This window comes from Pituophis catenifer, unplaced genomic scaffold, assembly GCF_029215685.1.
Source record: "Pituophis catenifer annectens isolate HBS135680 unplaced genomic scaffold, rPitCat1.0.hap2 SCAF_10, whole genome shotgun sequence".
Classification (NCBI taxonomy): Eukaryota; Metazoa; Chordata; class Lepidosauria; order Squamata; family Colubridae; genus Pituophis; species Pituophis catenifer.
In genome coordinates this window covers 26565170-26586481 of record NW_027256890.1, presented here as the reverse complement: position 1 = coordinate 26586481, position 21312 = coordinate 26565170, and the positions used below count along the sequence as shown (strand labels likewise).

General features: G+C 45.7%; 2 protein-coding genes across 8 annotated transcripts; both read right to left on the bottom strand.

The window, feature by feature from the left end:
* Positions 1-228: 228 nt before the first annotated feature.
* LOC139321955 (cystatin-like) lies at positions 229-21258 on the bottom strand. Of its 6 annotated transcripts, none has more exons than XM_070950906.1 (5): positions 20979-21062; positions 10804-10894; positions 3080-3308; positions 2514-2639; positions 229-618 (listed from the first exon to the last, which is right to left on the bottom strand). In XM_070950906.1, exons 2-5 carry the CDS (start codon positions 10815-10817, stop codon positions 541-543), a joined length of 447 nt encoding a protein of 148 aa, XP_070807007.1. In that variant the 5' UTR covers positions 10818-10894; positions 20979-21062; the 3' UTR covers positions 229-540. The 6 variants fall into 6 exon arrangements, with proteins under 6 accessions (XP_070807007.1, XP_070807011.1, XP_070807010.1 ...); XM_070950910.1 differs by lacking the exon at positions 10804-10894 and adding an exon at positions 6610-6734 and having other exon boundaries at positions 20979-21009; XM_070950909.1 differs by lacking the exon at positions 20979-21062 and adding an exon at positions 19858-19881.
* Positions 12652-18653, bottom strand: LOC139321954 (uncharacterized). 2 transcript variants are annotated; one of them, XM_070950903.1, is made up of 2 exons: positions 18626-18653; positions 12652-14441 (listed from the first exon to the last, which is right to left on the bottom strand). In XM_070950903.1, exon 2 carries the CDS (start codon positions 14400-14402, stop codon positions 12672-12674), a length of 1731 nt encoding a protein of 576 aa, XP_070807004.1. In that variant the 5' UTR covers positions 14403-14441; positions 18626-18653; the 3' UTR covers positions 12652-12671. The 2 variants fall into 2 exon arrangements, with proteins under 2 accessions (XP_070807004.1, XP_070807005.1); XM_070950904.1 differs by lacking the exon at positions 18626-18653 and adding an exon at positions 18524-18543.
* Positions 21259-21312: the final 54 nt, after the last annotated feature.

Genomic DNA, 21312 nt, shown 5'->3' with positions numbered 1-21312 from the left:
GAGAAAGAAATTTAAAAACTTTTCCTACTGGGTTCTGTGGGCGTGGCTTGGTGGAAGGGGGTCGTGGGACTCAGTGGGCGTGGCTGTGAGTGACATCGAGTTGGCCACGCCCACTCAGTCACAGGACACCCCCCCACCAAGCCACGCCCACAGAACCGGTAGGGAAACATTTTAGATTTCACCCCTGGTTGGAAGCGATTTGGACAAGAAAGGAACACAACGCCGGAACATCATGATGATAGCTTTATTAAGACTAACTGAATTAACAAAATATTGATTCGTCTTCTCGAAGGCGATAGAAAAGAGGATGGAATTGAGGAGTGAGAAAAGACCCCCATGTATGTCATGGAACAATTTCAGAAACTCAGGAAAGGCGAATGAACCATTTCAATTCATGATTTGCAGACGGCCGGTCATACATGGGATGTTGTTTGGAAGAAACCAAGCTGCACCCAAGAAGTTATTTGGCTGCTGGTCACACTCAGAATCATTTGCCCCGCGTTGGTCTCGGCACGTGAGATTCCGCCTCAGTCATCCAGATTAGGAACAGTTCATGCTTAACAGCTCTGTCTTCTTCAGCCAAGGACGGGACCAGATCTGAAAGTTGCAGGTTAGTTTCTGGAAGGGAACACAAGAGAAAAACTTAAGAGAGTCAGTGCTTAAAATAGGTTTGGAGTGTATCAACACTGTTAAAATTCTTGGAAACAAATTTTATTGATTGATTGATTGATTGAATTTGTATACCGCCCTACTCCCGAAGGACTCAGGGCAGTGAACAGCCAAAATAAAATACATATAATACAAATGTTAAAAAACCATTAAAATACAATTAAATAATTTGGCCCAGAAAACGAAATTTAAAACACCCCAAATTAATTGCGTTGACACAGATGCTGGGGAAACTTCACATAAAGCATCTTCAGTCAAAGGGCTTTTTTAAAATGAGATCTTCCAGAGCTGCTGGGCAGACTACAATTCCCATCCTCCTGAGACCCATGGAATCACGTGTTGCGCTATCCCAGTTTGAGTCCTGGTTCACCGAGAACGGCAAGCGAATTGCGATGGAAAAAGTAAGTTCAAAAAGTAAGCCAACAGGCCAAGTTACAGCTGAGTCAGCTGTCTAACTCGGGCTGTTGAACAACCAGCCGGCGCAGGTTGTATCCCTTCTTTCTTGGGAACACAAAGATGACTTTCTTTACCTGTCTTCACCTGCTTTTCCTGTGATGCGAAGCTCCCATGGGGATCCCTTGCATAACGACACTCCAAATTGGTTGTCTGAACTCAAACCTGGGATTCCCACCATCTAGTACGAGCCCTGAGTCACCAAACCAGGAGTGCTATTCAGCAGGTTCTGGAGAACCGGTAGCGGAAATTTTGAGTAGTTCAGAGAACCGGCAAATACCACCTCTGGCTGGCCCCAGAGTGGGGTGGGAATGGAGATTTTGCAATATCCTTCCCCCCGGAATAGGGAGGGATTGGGGATTTTGCAGTAACCTTCCCCCAGGAGTAGGGAGGGAATGGAGATTTTGCAATATTCTTCCCCCAGGAGTGGGGTGGGAATAGGGATTTTGCAATATCCTCCCCCTGGAGTGGGGTGGGAATGGGGATTTTGCAGTATTCTTCCCCTGGGTGGGAATGGGGATTTTGCAGTATCCTCCTGCCACACCCTCCAAGGCCACGCCCATCAAGCCGATAGCATAAAAAATTTGAACTCCACCATTGCCTCCCATCCAGCGCCACAAAGTACAACCCCCAATGAATTTTAGGGCAGGTTAAAAGATCAGCTGGTTAATTCAAGGGAACCAACCCACCAATTCTGAAAATACCGTTGGCACTGGTGTTTAAATGCCCACATGAAGCCCAGTTACAAGACAAAGAAGGGCAAAGGGAGCTTCCAGGAACTGTAACCCCAAATACTGCAGGACAGCAAAGGTCTGTCCCAGGGGAGAAATCCTCTGAAGTCTGCTACCGGTTCGGTGAGTCTGCTACCGAGCGCCCGCATGTGTGCCTGAGGCATGCCCATGCAGTGCTAAAAAAAGGAACATTTTGAAGCCTTCCGAGTCTGCAAAGGTAAGTAGAACAGCGACGGGGGGTGGGGGAGGAAATCCACTGTGCCATGAGATTTAGATTAGCTAGAAAGCAGGAAATCTGACGATTCTAGCTAATATAAATCGCACGTCACAGCTGATCGTCACCCAGCTGATTATCGGAAGTACCGTTTCTCCCGAACCGGTAGCATTTTTTGCTACTGATTTGCCCGAACCGATCTGAACCGGTAGCATTTCATGCCTGGCCTGTCCTCCGAAAAAGAAAAGGAGGAAAGCCCAGAAAGGCCGGTCAGCTGGATGTTTTATTGGGAAGATCCTCAAGCAGACAATTAAGGGATGCATTTCTGAGCACTGGATAGGAATGCCGTCACCAGCAAGAGCCAGCCTGTGAATCTCAGCAAACATTTGACAAATTTGCTCATTGCATTCTTCCTTTGACATGGTGAACTTGGCGTCTGATCTCACCTCCTGCTGATCGCTTGGAAGCAGCTCACATTTCTGGATATCGCTGAATGGCAATGGCCCGTTGCTCTTTTCACACGCTGTTTTCCCCATTTCCACTTCAAGATAGTATTTCACGCCTGAAACCACCTGGATTTTAAAAATAGGCACCACAAGAATTAGGTAATTACAGCAAAAAATAGTAAAGATACATACATTCCGAAGCGTGCTTAATTTCATCAGTTGCAATCTTGGAAGGACTGTATAGCATGAGAGCAAGAAAATCAGTACGGCGGGAAATATTTCTGTACCAAACAGACATGTCCGTTTCCGTTCACAATTTGCTCGAGGCACATTGCAATCCCTCTCTGGGAACATCTCCCTAAACTGCCTCCAGCCCCCACCCTCCATTATGCCCTCCATTGTTTCCAGAGCCGTTTCCCAAAACCAGGGCATTGATTATGTTATCTAGCTTGGTCATGAGACGTCTTCAAGAAAACAATCAAGCTCAGAGCCTATCGAGGACCCCACGGACCCGTTGAGGCTGCCCACCTTACCCCGGTTACCTCTCACACCTCTCACACACATACCTGGGATTGTGCCCTCACAATACGCAGCTGTTTGAAATAGTTGGCGTTGCTGCTGCGCTCGTTGTATTGTTCCACGGCGAAGGCGGCGGCTTGCTGGACCCCCTCATCTGTGACGGGTACGGGGGAAAGACCCCCAGGCATTCCCACCCCCTCCAGCAGCACCGAGGGCAGCATCAGGAGGGAGCAGAGGAGGAAGAGAGGGCAAGGCAGCTGGGAGCGCGCCATGGGGCTGGTGAGAGAGAGAGAAAGGCTGGCAGATGCACAAGTAGACCAAGTGGGCAACTCCAACAGTCGCACTGAACCGAACCTGGCACGGTGGTGACAGATATAGTCCAGGATGGCAGCGAATCCTGGGAATGTTTGCAGATCATTATCTGAATCTTATTTGCCCATCATTATTTGCCCATGTATTAAGTATTAATTATTAAGTCAATAATTGGAAGGTAAAAGCTGCGTTCACATGACCTGCTGATCTAACCCCGAGATAGCAAACACACCCAGCACTTAACCTCTCATTCTGCCTTAACTGAGATTAGACTAACCATTCTCCATGGTTTACAACAATCCACGGTAGTGCTTATAATAATTCACAGTAGTGAGCAGGGGGCTGGACTAGAAGACCTCCAAGTTCCCTTCCAGCTCTATTCTGTTTGGTTGGTTGGTTAGTTGATTGATTGATTGATTGTTCCAAGAAGGGAAAGAAAAGGAGAGACGGAAAAGCTATTCTTGAAAAGCATGAAAAGATGCAGGCTAAGAAATCAATCAGAACAGAGCTGGAAGGGATTTTGGAGATCTCCTAGTCCAACCCCTTACTCAAGCAGGAGATCCTATACCAAGGGTCAGCAACCTGCGGCTCGGGAGCCACATGTGGCTCTTTCACCCCTCTGCTGTGGCTCCCTGTCACTCAAAATATGCGTCACAACTGCCAATGTGCGACACCCCCCGGCACGCGATTTATTGAGCTTTTCAACCCCCGGTAGGCCAATTATGGATAAATCCAAGAAAAGAAAAGTTTCAGAAAGAAAACAGAACGTTTAATTCAACTACATGGGCTAGTTTTTTGTCCGCTCAATAGTCAGGTACGGGAAGGGATTTGTGGCTCCCGGTGTTTTTTTTTCTGTGGGAAACAGGTCCAAATGGCTCTTTGAGTGTTTAAGGTTGCAGACCCCTGTCCTATACCATTTAGATTTAGATTAACAGAGTTGGAAGGGACCTGGTAGGTCATCTAGGCCAACCCCCTGTCCGGTCTCTTCTTTAAAACCTCCAGGGATGAAGTACCCACAGCTTCTGGTGGCAAGCTGTTCCACTGCTTAATTGTCCTCACTGTCAGGAAGTTTTTCCTTAATTCCAGGTTGCTTCTTTCCTTGATTCGTTTCCATCCACTTTTTTCTTGTCTTGCCTTCTGCTGCTTTGGAAAATAAGTTTCTTTGTGGCAGCCCCTCAAATATTGAAAGTCTGCTATCATATTACTCCTAGTCCTTCTTTTCTCTAGACTGGCCAAAGCCCAAATCCTGCAACCGTTCTTTGTATGTTTTAGTCTCCAGGCCTTCGATCATCTTAGTTGCTCTTCTCTGCACTTTTTCCAAAGTCTCAACATCTCTTTTGCAATGTGGTGGCCAAAACTGGATGCAGGATTCCAGGTGTGGCCCTTACTAAGGATAATAATGGCTCTTGTTTTTGTAAGGCCAACCTCACCCAATGCTGCCATGGTACACCTTGGCTGCATTGGTAGAATACACATGCCCTCATTTTAGCCAACGTGTAATACCCATTTTAAGGGACGCGGTGGCTCAGTGGCTAAGACGCTGAGCTTGTCGATTGAAAGGTCGCCAGTTTGGCAGTTCGAATCCCTAGTGCCGCGTAACGGGGTGAGCTCCCGTTCCTTGTCCCAGCTTCTGCCAACCTAGCAGTTCGAAACCACGTAAAAATGCAAGTAGAAAAACAGGGACCACCTTTGGTGGGAAGGGAACGGTGTTCCGTGCACCTTTGGCGTTGAGTCATGCCGGCCACGTGACCACGGAGACGTCTTCGGACAGGGCTGGCTCTTGGGCTTTGAAACGGAGATGAGTACCGCCCCCTAAAGTCGGGAACGACTAGCACATATGTGCAAGGGGAACCTTTACCTTTACTACCCATTTTACCATTTAGAGTTCAGTATGTTCTTTGTTTTCAGATCGAAATCCTGCCTCTCTTGGCCTTCGCATGAAAACAGACTATGATTTGCTTGAACGCAGCCACTTTTCTTTGCAAATCATGCTTTACAGCTGTGTGGTTGGATTGGATTAATACAGTGAAATGTGGTTAGACTAAAAAGTCATGCTGATACAGTGACTCGAGCCAGATGAGTCAGCATGTTCAATTAATTGTAGCCAGTTGAGATTAATTCAGAAAACCACAGTTTAGCATGAAGTGGCAAGCAGGTATTTCGGCCAGCAGGTATAATGTTCTCACGGTGCAGAATAACTTTATTTCCCATCTTACTGTCCTTGATTTTTACACCTATATTTGATATATATCACATATACACTTGCCCACAACGTACAAGAAGTCCTCCACTTACAACCAGAAATTACAGCTGTAAGTCATGCCGGTTATTAAGTGGGTCATCATGTGACCAACCCAATTTTACCCCTCATTACAATCACACGGTTAAAATCGGCATCAAATATCAAACCATTTATATTTGAGGCCGATTTTATTGTATTACTGTAATGTAGGTACTGATGAGTCAATACGAAATGCTTGCATCTCTCTCTGTTCCTCTTTTGGCTGTATTGTTTAAATTATTAAAAAGGACTAATTGTTTTAAATTTCTTCTTCTTCTTGTGCCATGTCCGTCATCAGACGCTGGCCATCATGTTGGCCATCCTATTTTTGTCAACAGCCGTATGAAAAAGTGCTGTTGAGTTTTGTCCAAACCAGTCCCTTAGGTTTTGAAGCCATTAAATTTAAATTTAATTTAATTTAATTTAAATTTCTTAAATGGTTTTTTTTGTGTGTGTCGGTCAATAAACGAATCTGAGGTCATTAAGCAAATCCATTGTCCACAGTGGGAGGCTTTTTGCCAGAAACCAGGAGTAAACATTGGTTGTCCAGCAAAATAAATAAATAAATAAAATTGTAAATCACAGTTATATGACCATAAATAGCTATAAGTGTGGGCTGCTTGCCAAGCGGCCACCATAGGGATGAAAACCAGGAAAAAAATTCATGAGGTAATTTGAGGATAACTTTATTTTATTTTTATTTCACTTTGGGACCACCACCGAGAGGGATCCCTGCCCAAAGAGAGACTTGGAGGATCCCACATAAGGGACAGAAACTGCAGAAGGCCGGAATTGATTCAGCCCGGCAGCCATTTTGAGAGAAGAGCAACTCCTTCATCACCACCATTTCTGTGAGGCGGGCCTGGAGTTGCATGAGTGACAGGCCCCTTGCTCAATCAGAGGAAGCAGAGAAGTCAGGGCTGTGTTAGTGAGCCAATCCCAGGGAGGGGCGGGAAGATTTTGGTTGTTGTTGTTCTTATTTACCTCAGTGTTCTCACTTGCCTCAGTCTCTTCCTTGGGGAGGTTGTGAGAAGAAGGTCTTGGCCATGTTTTGATGCCCAAAGAATTTTAAGATACACAATGGTCTCTCAGAGACTGTATTTGGACAGCTAAGGAAGAAAATACAAACAGTAACAGAGTTGGAAGGGACCCTAGAGCTCATCTAGTCCAACCCCCTCCTCACGCAGGAGACCTATGCTAGGGATTCAAACCGCCCAACTGCTGACCTTTCTGATCGACAAGCTCAGCATCTTAGCCACTGAGCCGCCTAGCCAGAAAACGAGCTCGTTAATCCTTTTAAGTAGTTGCAGCGTCTAGAAGTTTCTCTTCCTGCCAGCGAGAAAGCCTTTAATTCAGTCAAGCCGCTAAATTCTCCAGACATTTATATTCTGAAGGATGTGACTGTGACCTCCTCAGACTGGAATCTCTCTTTCGAAAATACCAGTTGGGCAACTCTCCTCTTTCCCTCCGTGGCAAAACTAACTTCAAATAGACAAATAGGGAACTGAGGCATGATAAGATCACCCTCATCAATTTGTATCTCCAAACAAGATGAGGCCAAAAAAAAAAAAAGGCTTGAAGTGTCTAAACACCTCCGAAAGGAAGGATCTGAAGCTCTCCCATCCTGTCAGGAATGGCTTGAAGCATTTAGCTGCTAGAATAACCAATAAGTTGGAAGGGACTTTGGAGGTCTTCTAGTCCAACCCCCTGCTCAGGCAGGAGAACCTATACCATTTCAAACAAATCCCATTTATTGAAAACAATTCTGCATTTCAGAGGACAATCAAATTATTAATCATACTTTAACCAATATGGAAAGAGCTCTAAATCCTCTTTTTTTAGAAGACATTGGGTGGCTGCCTAATGACTTTCTGTATTATCCCAACAACAACAGCCCTTGCGGTCATCTTGGTAACACAAGGAATTAAAATGGGCTGGCTTTGGCCTGGAAGATGTTGTGCATTACAGGACTAGCAAAGCCCCCTGTAGATATTATTGCCTGATGTCCCCCAACACCAAAATGGCGGGGGTGGGGGAGTATTATGAAGCTTTGATAAAATGTGAAACAGCCTGTGAAACATGAAACAGCTTGTGGTGGAAGAAGGCGGACATGAGCTTCTGGAAGCATCCCTGGTAAATTCTATAGATGCTGCCACTTCTCGGTTAACACTTCTGAAATATGCATGTCCTAAATAAATCTAATATTAATCTAAGCTACTGGTCTTGAAAAGTCAGTAAAACCAATTCAATATTTCCCTTACTGTGGATTTACTATCAGAGTTTGGGTCACTGTATCTCTTTCTCCAGAGGGGAAAAAACCCACCCTTCCTTCATAAAAAGAAGATCCATCTTGCACGTCATTTTTGCAGAAAATGGCAGCACCGAGAGCCAGAATGAGTTTCCTACAGCCTCTTGAGCCAAGACAGGGTGTACATATAATCCTTTACAAGTTCCGGGCACAAATGACAGTATTGAGAAAGAAAAGGGCCATTGGCAACTTCAAATATTGTTATCAAGATATTTTATCATCAAATATTGCCCAAATAACACATTGGAATGATAAATATTGCCTAAGAAGTAATAGTAAGTTCACACCATTTAGTATGATTTACCTGATCAGCTTTATGGTATGACCATGATTGATGTGAAATTGCAGAAACCACACAGTCCTTTCCAAGTTTCAAGTACTAATTACAGAAATAGAAAAGGCCAGCGACAACTTCAAATAGTGCGTTATCGAAATATGTTAACATCAAATATTGTCCAAATGACAAATATTGGAACGATAAATATTACCCAAGAAGTATTTAATTGAATAAGTGCACAATTATTGTTTCAGGCCAAACACCTGTGATTTTCCACCACCTGCATCAGATATGTGATCATGGCTGATGTGAAATTGAAGGCACCATCGTTCAGCAACTTTAGGACCATGGTGCGGGACATGTTGCTGGCCCCTAGCAGCCCAAACCTAAGGTTGAGAGAGCTGTTGGGGGAAAAAATGCTTCTGGTTATCGCTATTTTGTGGAAAACTTCAAATTTGCTTTACCCCTTTGGAGTGAGATTCAAACAGAGCAGATGATGGAATAGAAGTCCTCTGAAATTCATCTCGTTTAGAGGAACAGTTTTCGAATCCCATCATCCCCAACCAATACAAGCATTGACTATGCTGATTGGAAATGATGGGAATGGTAACTCAGTATCTTAGGGGATGCCAAGCTGGACAATGCAGTCTGAAACACTTAGAAAGACGGTGAGGGAGAAAAGGAAATAAATGTGTATATGGGAGAATTTAAAACAAGTACTGTATTTTCAGAGTATAAGACGCATTGGAGTATAAGACGCACCTTCGTTTTTTGGGAGGAAAATAAGAAAAAAAGCTGATTGGCAGGTGGATCAGCCTCCTGGAATACCCCCCAATCAGCTGTTCCCAGAGGTGAATTTTAGCAACAGGTTCCTTGGTTGTGAGCTCTGTGCCTTGCTTTTTTCTCTGCCTCTGAAACTTCTGAAACTTTGTTTCAGAAAAAACTTTTTTTTCCTGCCTCTGAAAGCCTCCGAAACAGCTTCAGAAAAAAAGCCTCTGAAGCTCTGTTTGGGGGCTTCTTTTCTAAAGCTCTGTTTGGAGGCTTCTTTTCTGAAGCTCTGTTTGGGGGCTTTTTTTCTGAAGCTCTGTTTGGAGGCTTTTTTTCTGAAGCTCTATTTGGGGCTTCTTTTCTAAAGCTTCGTTTCTGATGCTTTTTTCAGCCTCTGAAACCTCCATTTGAGAAGCCGGCCGGGGCTACATTCGGAGTATAAGACGCACCCAGATTTTCACCCTCTTTTTTGGGGGAAAAAGGTGCGTCTTATACTCCGAAAAATACGGTAGTTCTCCAGAGACCAGGTTTATACAACACACTGAGCCCAAAATATAATTGTCTTGGTTTTGGCTTAGTGGTATGCAAGCCATAGCTTATTGCTGTTGTGGGAGTCCAGCCAATGTCAGCACAGCCAAAAAAAAGTTTGCTTAAATGAAGCAAGTCTGACTTATGTTCTAGGAATACAATGAAACAACATTGGTCTCCTCACCAGAAACCAACAAAATTTCCAATTCATGGAAATATCAAGGACATTTAATTTGTGCAATAGTAAAAATGCTGAAAACACAGCATTTTCCCTTGTAGTCACATTCAGGCAGGAATGTCTATTTGCTGTAAATCCCACATTATGCTGAATTACAAACCAAAACCAGTAGTCTGGGTCTGCACAACTTGAAAGGCAGTGCCAAACCCTCAGCATGGAAACAAATGAGGCGACAGCAACAAAGCATTATATTATAATTTGATAGTGGGAAGATGAAATTTGGCTAGAGTCTGCAACATATGTTCTCCTCTTTATGTAGTGACCAAAAAATGACATTTTTTTAAAAAAATCGCCAAGTTCTTACAGGACCATCAGATCTGTTCAGATTTCTCTGGATTACTAAAATATAAAATGCAGCAACCACTCAAGATTTCACTACTTGAAGATTTATATGCAACCTACATTTCTATTGAGGTCTTGTAATTCCCGAGCCCTCTACAAATCGTAACACCCCAGAAATAAAGTGCTTTGTTTTCCAAAGCACTTGAAGGCCAGACAAGGAATAATGGATGGAAACTGACCAAGGAGAGATTCAACCTAGAAATAAGGAGGAATTTTCTGACCGTGAGAACAATCAACCCGTGGAACAGAAGTTGCCTTCAGAAGTTGTGGGAGCTTCATCACTGGAGGCTTTCAAGAAGAGACTGGACTGCCATCTGTCAGAAATGGTGTAGGGTCTCCTGCTTGGGCGGAGGGCTGGACTAGATGACCTACAAGGTCCCTTCCAACTCTGTTAATCTGTTAAACCCTTTGGATGTACCTAGAGCCAATATTGTAGTTATTGTACAATGAACGAATGAAAAATGCCTCTCTTCCAACAGAAGAAACATGGGGGAAAAATTTGTGAAACAAAGAAAGGATTTGGTTTGAGTTTTTAAAAGATGTAGACCTTTCAGTAAGTATCTCCTCTTTTTGTGAATATTGTATTTATACTTTAAAATTGTTTTGCCATGTTAACTGGGTGAATTTAATTCCAGCAATTAAAATGTTGTTTTGTCAGCTAATCTGATTTATCAATGAAACATCACTTCCTTGTTAAAGAAAGATTAAAAACCCTACGTTTTATGCGCCATCAAGTTGGTAGCAGCTTTTAGCGATCCAATAGATTTTCTCCAGCAGGATTTCTTCCTAATCTGGTCCTTCGGTATACCTGTTTGTGAAGGGGCAAATAATTATGAAACGGGGTGAACAACCCATGTAAATAATTCAGCGATCGTCAACATTTACGTTTGAACTTAAAAGGAGAGAGAAGAAAATTGGCCAAGCCTCAGAAGCAATACTGCCAATCTTTTTAAAAATAAATCAGATTGTTAACCACAAAATAATTAAAGTTGCACCTCTGGCAACACTTCTGAGGTGGTTGTTTGGAAAGGAAAAGCTCTCGGTGCCTGCCCCTTGGTGCCTGCCCACTGGAAAATGAATTACAGGCTATGGCTTCATTAACAAAGTCCTATAAAAAAGTAAAGACAAATTAAAATTCTTCATCAGTACAAATAGGACACCAGGAATCTCTCATGCTATTGGCAGGGGAACGAATAAAATATATGTGTGGGTTGTTTGAACCATCCCAAATGTTATTTGCAATCCCCCCTAAATGCAGGGGTAAAATAGAAGAAGAAGAAGAAAAAGGAGGAGAAGGAGAAGGAGAAGAAGAAGACTTGATAGGGAAGGAAGAAGAGGAAAAAGAAGGGACAAGAGGAGGAGGAAGGCTAGATAGGGAAGTTGGAGAAGAAAGGAGGAGGAGGAGGAGAAAAGAAGGAGACAGGGAAGTTGCAGAAGGGAGAAAGGAGGAGGAGGAGGAGGAGGAAGCCTGGATAGGGAAGTTGGAGAAGGCAGAAAGAAGGGATGAGGAAGAGACTGAGGAGGAAGAAGAAGGAGAAAGAGAAGAAGACAAATCAACTTGCCATCTGGCCTCGCTCGCACCTTTTGGTTCTCCCTTGTGCCTGTTCTCCTGCATCATTTCCCCATTCATCCTCCATTCGCATTTCAAAACAGACGCCTGCTCTAAAACATTTTTTTGCAGCATTTAGAAACAAGAGTGCCAAATAAATTCACGATTTTTAAGAGGCAAAGTTTTTTCTTCATGGCTACTAAGAAGATTGAGAATCCTTTGAGGGAAAAAAAAAGATAGGATAGGCATCTCAGAGAAGAAGATTTTATTCTGTGAGGAAGTGCTCCAACTTAATTTACAACTTTTAACAGAGCAACTCTGGGATTTTTTTCCCCCATGGATATTAACATGGCTGAGAATTTTTGGAAGAAAAGAGATTTGACAGACATTCCTGAGAAGAAAAAGACTTTATTCTATGAAGATAAGCTGCAGGGAGTGACTTAAATTTAATGACTTAGTTAGGATGGATTTTTATAAGTTTGATACATGTATTGAAAGAAAGTTCTAGGGCAGTTTTGTATTTATAAAGTGCGTTTGTAACCGCATGTATGCCGTCCTTCTATGTAACGTTGAAAAATTCCAAAAGTCTGTAAAATATTATTGATCGAATTTTAAAATAAAAAAAACATTTTTACTCTATGAGGATAAATTTGAGGGAGAGATTTAAATCAAAATGAGCTAATTGGAGTTAATTGGATTTTTATTGGTGTGATATATATAACTGAATGAAAGCTTTAATGTAATTTTGAGGCTTGTGTTTAAAATGACGGGATTTTTTTCTCCTCCCTTTATACGTATATATTTGTAATTTTTAAAGATTGTAAAATATTATTGAAAGTGAACTTTTGATACTGGTGAGGAACTAAACCGCTGTAAAACACAACCAAAAAAGTAAAAAGAACATTTCTCAGTCCCTTCTCTTTCTTCCTACTATATGCATGTGAATTGACCATTACTGCAATACTAAACTAATCACGCATGGAATTCTTTGGAAGTCGTACTGCAAGGGCAACAACTTTTCAGGCACATCCTTTAATTATACTATGTGCATCAGAGAAAAGAAGCGGTCCATATCTACACTGCGGGAGGGAACTGCAAAGAAAAACTGCGCAATTTTTAACAGTTCTGAACAGCATTCAACGGCTTTGACATTCAGAAAATATTTGGTCCATTTTTCGTGTGAAAGCAGATGCTGGAACTCTTCTTCATCGCTGGAAGCTTCCACAAATTTTTTCAGGTTGTTGAACTGAATGAAGCACTTCATACTGTCAATTTCCAGACCCTTTACATGTAAGTACATTATACACGTTTCCACATCACTCCAGCTCGGTGTGTCACTCAGGGCCATCCAGGCGAAGCAGGAAAACTCTTGCAGGGACGCCATCCACATCTCCAGGTAGTCGATGCAGTTACTGTAGAGGCGACGCACGGCATCGGAGAAGGCGTCGCATCCTGCCTCCAGCCCCTCCTTGCGCTTGTCTGCAAGCATCCCCTTCACTGTCAATGACATGAAGTTCTGGGCTCTACGGTCAAGCAGGATGGTGTGCACGGAGTCCAGCGTCTTCATCAACTCTACCAGGGAGTTATTTTCCCGCTCCATCTCTTCGATGTGCAAATGGAAGGCGTTCATCAGCGAGTGCATGTGCCAGAGGTAGAGCTCGCCGAACTCGTGCTCGAAGAAGCTCTTGAGCACGGCGGGCGGGTTGCTCTGGCCCAAGAAGAAGGACTTCAGGGCCGAGTGCATCTGGAGCAGTTTCGTGATGCCGGGGAACAAGGACAGCCAGCGGGTCCTGCTGTGGGAGAGCAGCCGCTTGTATTCCACCTCCACAAACTCGCAGTATTCGTGCAGGGGCTCCGTCCGCACCGCGTAGATGTGGAAGTACTGGTAGATCTTTAGGATGATGTTCTCAACGTCCACCTCCAGGGCGTCTGCTCCGTGGTGGATGCAGTTGTGCAGAATGTGGGCAGGGCAGTACACCCCAATCAACGTCTCTCTCTGGAGGGATTTCTTCAGCTTGGCCAACACAGTCCTCGCCTCCTCGTCTTGCCGAAGTTCACCAAACATGGTGTTGCAGTTGTCCCCCGCGAAGGCCACGCACTTCTGAAGCAATCTGTGTTTCTTAAGAGCTTTGACAAGAGAGTCCGAAACGTCCATCTCGGTGGGACTTTCCTGAAGTTCCAGGAGTTTGGTCTTCAAGCCGCCGTTCCTGTAGTCATAGTATTGGATGAGGACAGGGACCATTTTCAGGGCCCTGTGTCTGCTGTCATCTATAGCCACCCCACAGAAAGGGATGCCGTGTTCCTCCAGGGCCTTCAGGTCGAGGCTCACTGCATGCTGGGCAAGCACAGAGTTCTCAAGACTTTCTGTCCTGCTCCGGGTGTTGGAAAATTTTTGCGCTATCTCTGCATCAGGAAATATTTTTCTGAACAAGTCAGAAGTGTGGCCTGTTGATTTGTAGCTGTTGCAACTTGGGATGGTGTGCACGGATAACGTTCTGTCTGCTGCAGCAAGAGCATCCTCGGCTTTCGTGCCTGGAGTCCCCAAAAATTCGGTCAGCTTTGCAGACCAGCTGTCTCCTCCAAGGGCTTTCTTGTGCTTTTCAGAGGACATGTGGTACTCCAGATCCCCAGCACCTTTATATGCCACCGTCACAAACGTGCCAGCTTTGCAAACCAAGCACTCTGCTTCATAATCATCTCTTCCTTTGCGAAAATGAGGATATTTCTGCTTCAGTTTGTCAGTAAAGACGCATTTTCCTTTAGGCATTTTCTATCTTCAGTGTGGCTCAAAATCTGAGATGGAATACTGCAGGAAACGAAATTGACTTAATTTAAGAAGGGAATGGAAGGAGAGATGAATTAAAAGTATCACTCCATCCTCATTTAAATAGATGCAATATACAAATAATACTCAATAATCAATGCAGAATTTGAAATTAAACAACGGGTCTTTTAAATTCACGTTAATATTAAGTGGAGCTGTAACCTAATTGTCTGATTGCTCATTTTCAACACCGAATTTGTTATATTTATCAAGGTCAAGCTATATTTATCAGTTTCCATTTTAAAAGGAGCAGCAATCTGGGAGATTAAAACAAAGACTTAGTTCTCAAGTAACAGGAGGTACGAATAGGTAGTCTTCAGCCTATAACCGTGATGGTGAACCTCTGGCACGCATGCCCAAAGTGGCACACAAAACCATGTCGCCCGGCATGCACAGCATTGCCTGTTTTTCTTCCGGGTTTCTGGCATGCACGCGCACGTGACGATCAGCTGTCCTTCGCGCGGGCGACAGTGCCAAAAAACGGTGAGCGCATGCACGCCGGCCAGCTGAAGTTCAGCTTTTCCAGAGCGCAATCTGGAAAGGATTACGGCCTTTGAATGGCCACTAAATGAATGTTGTAAGTTAAGGACTACCTGTACCACCAACACACACATACACATACACACACCCCTACACCCCATCTATCTTATACTATCAGTGATTTATTTATTTTATTTATTTATTAGATTTTTATACCGCCCCCTCTCCCGAAGGACTCGGGGCGGTGCACAGCCAAAGTTAAAAAACATACAATATAAACAATTAAAATACGTTTAAAACAGAATTAAATCTAAAAATGGCTCCCCAATTTAAAATGCCTTACCCATACCCCTATAAAAAGACTAATTTAAAATTTAAAAATTTAAAATTTCCACATTTAAAAAGGGGGAAGATTTAGGCCAGGCCAGCTTGATAAAATAGAAAAGTCTTAAGCGCGCGGCGGAAGGTGCGCAGATCCGGGATCCTACGTATCTCCGGGGGGAGCTCGTTCCAAATCGTAGGTGCCCCCACAGAGAAGGCTCTCCCCCTAGGGGCCGACAGCCGACATTGTTTGGCCGACGGCACCCGGAGGAGCCCCTCTCTATGGGAGCGTACTGGCCGGTGGGAGGCTATTGGTGGTAGCAGGCGGTCCCGTAAATAACCAGGTCCTAAGCCATGGAGCGCTTTAAAGGTGATAACCAGAACCTTGAAGCGCACTCGGAAGACCACCGGGAGCCAGTGCAGCTCGCGCAGGAGAGGTGTCACATGGGAACTCCATGTCGCTCCCATCACCACCCGCGCGGCCGCACTCTGCGCCAGTTGGAGCCTCCGAGTGCACCTCAAGGGGAGCCCCATGTAGAGAGCGTTGCAGTAATCCAGACGAGAAGTAACGAGGGCATGAGTGACTGTGTGTAGGGAGTCCCGATCTAGATAGGGACGCAACTGGCGGATCAGGCGAACCTGATGAAAAATCCTCCCGGACACGGCCGTCACATGCTCTTCTAACGACAGCCGTGAATCCAGGAGGACACCCAAGTTGCGAGCCCTATCCGTGGGGGCCAATGATTCGCCCCCAATAGTCAGCGATGGCATTAGCTGACTATATCGGGACGTCGGAAACCACAGCCACTCGGTCTTGGATGGGTTGAGCCTGAGCCTGTTCCTCCCCATCCAGATCCGTACGGCCTCCAGGCACTGGGACATCACTTCAAGGGCATCGTTGGGGTGATCCGGGGTGGAGATGTACAGCTGGGTGTCGTCAGCGTACTGATGGTACTCCACCCCAAAACCACGGATGATCTCGCCCAGCGGCTTTACATAAATGTTGAACAAGAGGGGCGAGAGGACCGATCCCTGCGGCACCCCACATATGAGGGGCCTCGGGGTCGACCTCTGCCCCCCTGTCAACACAGACTGCGACCGGTCGGAGAGAAAGGAGGAGAACCACCTTAGTACGGTGCCTCCCACCCCCAACTCTTCCAACCGGTGCAGCATGATACCATGGTCGATGGTATCAAAAGCCGCTGAGAGATCTAACAGGACCAGGACAGAGGAGCAGCCCCTGTCCCGAGCCCTCCAGAGATCATCAACCAACGCGACCAATGCCGTTTCCGTGCTGTATCCAGGCCTGAAACCCGACTGGAACGGATCCAGATACGTTAGCCAGTGATGGCTAACCTTTTTGCCATCGCATGCCAAAAGCAGGGGGAGCATGGAGGGGTCATGCGTGTGCGTGCCCACACCCATAATTCAATGCACCCTGCACTCCCCCCAATTTTGGCATGGGATGGCACGGTGGGCCCGTTTTTTCGCCCTTCCCAGGCTCTAGAGGCTTTCTTGGAGCCTGGGGAGGGCAAAAACAGTCTTCCCCCACCCCACCACAGGCCCTCCGGAGGCCAGAAACGGCCCATTTCCTGAATTCCGGTGGGCCCGGAAGGCCCGAAAATCAGCTGGCCGGCACGCACATGCATGCTGGAGCTGAGCTAGGGCAACGCTCGTATGCCCACAGATATGGCTCCATGTGCCACCTGTGACACGTGTGCCATAGTTTTGCCATCGCGGTACTAAATGCTTTGATTAACATGGCCACGGATGCAAGCAGATATTTGTTGCATTTATACTTGTGAAAAAAAATATTTGGTTCAACTCTGAACGTTGACCAAATGCAAGTTTTCCCCGTGAAAAATGCCTGTGTGCGATCATCTTTATTAGGATTAGTTGTCTACTTTCCTACAGGGGGAGGAAAAAAAAAACCCCCAATACCCCAAACAAAGATTATTGAACCAACTACAATGAAATCAGTAAGTGTTGCTTAAACTTCCATCCAAACTTTCAATCCCCTTTTACTCTTTTCTGCATTCCCTTCCAGAGGTGGCATTCAGCCGGTTCGGATTGGTTTGACTGAATCGGTAGCGGAAATTGGGGGTGGGCCTGCCCACCTGCCCCAGCTCAATGCCATCCTATTTATTTATTTATTTATTATTCATATTTCTATGCCGCCCACTCTCCGAGGACTCTGGGCGGCTTACACCAAAGACAGTATACTAAATAGCATCTTGCCCCCAACAATCTGGGTCCTCATTTTACCCACCTCAGAAGGATGGAAGGCTGAGTCAACCTTGAGCCGGTGAGATTTGATCCGCTGATCTGCTGAACTAGCACATTTAGACACGTTTTTGAGGCTGGGGGCCGGTGCAGGGGGCGAACCGGTGGTAAGAAAATATGAAACCCACTGATTTCTTCCTTCCTAGTTCCTCTTTTAGTGTTTGTGACCCTGGCAGCTGGTTAATAAATATTTAATGTATTACCTTTAATAAATATGAGTCCCCGTTTATCGTTTTTCGAGATGCTCAATAGACTACTCGTCTATTGTTATTAAAAAAAATTAATGCTAAAGCAATAACTTAAATCGCCAAACGATAAAAACCAACCGAGCTAAAGAGGAAAAGAAACAGAGCGAAATGAAGTCCCTGCCGGTCGTGAAATTACCGTTTCGGATCTACAAGGATCTGAGCTCCTGCCCTATGGAACGAATTGCCCCCGGATATACGAAGGATCCCCGACCTCCGTGCCTTCCGTCGTGCGCTGAAGACCCTGTTATTCCAGCAAGCCGGTCTGATGGGACAATAATTTTAATCGGGTTTTAAATATCGGTTTTTAATATGGTTTTATAAGGGTTTTAGAATGGGAATTTTAAATTTGGCCAAAATTGAATTATTTTAATATGGTTTTTAAAATTTGTCTTGTATATTGTTTTATTATGGCGGTTCACCGCCCTGAGTCCTTCGGGAGAAGGGCGGTATAAAAATATAATAAAATCTAAATCTAAATCTGAGCTAAACAGCAGACGAAGGCTCTGGTTTTGGTGTGCTCCTATCCTGCTGTCTCTGGGAGTGGGTTTCTGCTGCCATGGGCATCCAGTGGTCCACAATCCAAGCAGTTTGTCTGAAATGGTCTAGGTAGGGTCTCCTGTTGAGTTGAGAGTTGGACTAGAAGACCTCCAAGGTCCCTTTTCCAGCTCTATTCTGATTGGCTGCAAAAAAAATGGGTGCCCTCCCCCTAAAGCCAGCGCCTGTTAATCTCACCTCATAGAAGGCAGGTACACAGAGAAAGCTCTGGATACCTTCTTTCCTTTCGGTGCCCTCCAAAAATCCTGGAACTGAACTCTCACGCATCCACACACTCACCACACGCACAAGCCCGGATGGAGGAAAATTCCATGCAGCTCCAGGGAGGGGGGGGTGAATGGGGGGGGAGAGGAGGGGGGAGGGGAAAGAGGAAGTAAAACAAGATCCGGCTGCTGATTCGTCACCTTGGAGATCCTTCCGCTGCCCCCCCCCACCTTCCAAGCCATGCCAAAGAGCCACTTGGCGCAGAATGCCAATTCAATGAAAGTGAAAGGAAGTTGAAAGGTCAAAACTTTCCCCCTCTCCTAGCCACTGATGAAGCTTCCAGGGATAGGAAGCGAAACGTCCTCAAAAAAAAACAAAACCAAAAAGTCCAGTCCAAGTTGCCTTTTCAAAAATCAAACACCGCTTTTGGAGACAAGCATGTCCTTGGATGATTGAGAATCTTCATAGGTATTATGAAGCCATACATTTTGGGATGAATGCCCTTTAGAATTATAGAACAGAATAACAGAGTCGGAAGGGATCTTGGAGGTCTTCTAGTCCAACCCCCTGCTTAGGCAGGAAACTCTACACCACTTCAGACAAATGGTGGTCCAACCTTTTCTTTAAAACTTCCAGTGTTGGAGCTTTCACAACTTCTGGTGGCAAGTTGTTCCACTGGTTAATTGTTCTAACTGTCAGGAAATTTCTCCTTAGTTCTAAGTTGCTTCTCTCCTTGATTAGTTTCCACCCATTGCTTCTTGTCCTGCCCTCGGGGGCTTCGGAGAATAGCTTGACTCCCTCTTCTTTGGGGCAGCCCCTGAGATACTGGAACACTGCAATGGTGAAATCCAAATTGTTTTACTACCGGTTCTGTGGGCAAGGTGGCTTGGTGGACGTGGCAGGGGAAGGATACTACAAAATCTCCATTCCCATCCCACTACAGGGAAAGGATACTCCAAAATCCCCATTCCTTCCCCACTGCTGGGAGAAGGATATTGCAAAATCTCCATTCCCACCCCTCTCTGGGGCCAGCCAGAGGTGGTATTTGCAGGTTCTCCGAACTACTCAAAATTTCCGCTACCGGTTCTCCAGAACCTGCTGGATTTCACCCCTGGAACACTGCTAACATGTCTCCCCTAGTCCTTCTTTTCATTAAAATAGACGCACCCAATTCCTGCAACCGTTCCTCCTATGTTTTAGCCTCCAGTCCCCTAATCCTCTTTGTTGCTCTTCTCTGCACTCTTTCTAGAGTCTCCACTTTTTTACATCGTGGTGACCAAAACTGAATTCAGTACTCTAGGCCTTACTTTGAAAGATGCAGGAGTAGGAACGGATTTCCAGAAAAGCTGCAGAATGCAAGAACCATCTGCGCTTCAATCTGAGATGCAGACAACGCAGATTCATCCCCGTCAGCCTCGCAGGGTCTTCAACAGCGAAGGGACCCAGCCGGGCAGAAAGCACAGCTCTAACGTCTCAATAACCGTCCTTCCATCTCCCACAGCGGCCGATACAACTGATGAACCTTCCAGGATAAAGGAAGGGAAATAATCTTCTTGTCCTTATTTCGGCCCCCTTTTACAACTTTTTCTTCCCATCGTTGTTAAGTGAATCACTGCCGTTGGTAAGCGAGTCACAGGGTTGTTAAGTGAATTGGGGTTTCCCCCCCCCCATTGACTTCGTTCATCAGAAGGTCGCAAAAAAGGGGATCAGGTGACTCCGGGAAGCTGCGACCGTCGTAAATAGGAACCAATTGCCAAGCGTCTGAATTTCGATCACGGGGACTTACGGCCGTTTTTCACACTTAACGACCGTTGCAGGTCACGTGATCAAAATTCAGACTCGGCATCAGGTTTCGTATTTATGACGGCCGCAGGGTCACGTGATCCCCTTTTGCGACCGTCTTGACAAGCAAACTCAATGGGGAAGCCAGTTTCGCTTAACAACCGCAATGATTCACTTAACAACTTTGGCAAGAAAAATGGTTGCAAAATGCACTTCACAAAACGTTTCCCCCTTAGCAACTGAAATGTTGGGCTCCATTGCGGTTGTAAGTCGAGGACTATATGTATTTTTCAAATCTGCCATTTATATAAGAAAGCAGCGCCTATACGCATGCGCAATGACTTCCAACGGCTCCATGGCAGCGGCCAGAAACCGCTCTGAGGCCAGGCGGAGGAGGCTCCGCCCTTTCCTTTTGGCGAGGTGACGCGGCACTGCGTCGTTTGACCCCTCTCGAGTGTGGTATCCCTCCGCGCGGTGCGAGCTCCGCCTCCCAGCCCGCGACGTCAACATCGCTTCGTGGGGGGGGAGAAAAAAAAATACAAACAAAATGGCCGCGCGGCCTCCGGAAGCTTCTCTCCGGGCGGAAAAAAGCCCCCCCCCCCCGGGTTGGTTCTCAGAGCACCAGGAGACCGTCTGTTCAACTCACCTGCCTTTCGCTCCGCCCTTTTCGCGGTTAGACTCCGCCCAGTTCCCAACGCCTTGCGCGCGAAGGCAGCGGCGGGCAGTGCGCACGCGCGGAACGTACACAGGGGAATGAGCGAGGACGGATGCTTTCCCCTCAGCGTCCGTCAGCGAGGAAGACGGAGCCGCCTTTTTGGACGGGGAGGAAAACGTTTGCATTTGGGCAGAGCCTTTCCGGGAAGATGCGCTTTTTCTAGACCGTCACCGGCTCAGGAGGAGGAGGAGGAGGAGGTCGTAAACCAGAAGTGAGGAACCATGGCCTTGTGGACTGCAACTCCCAGAATTCCTGCGCGCATGCG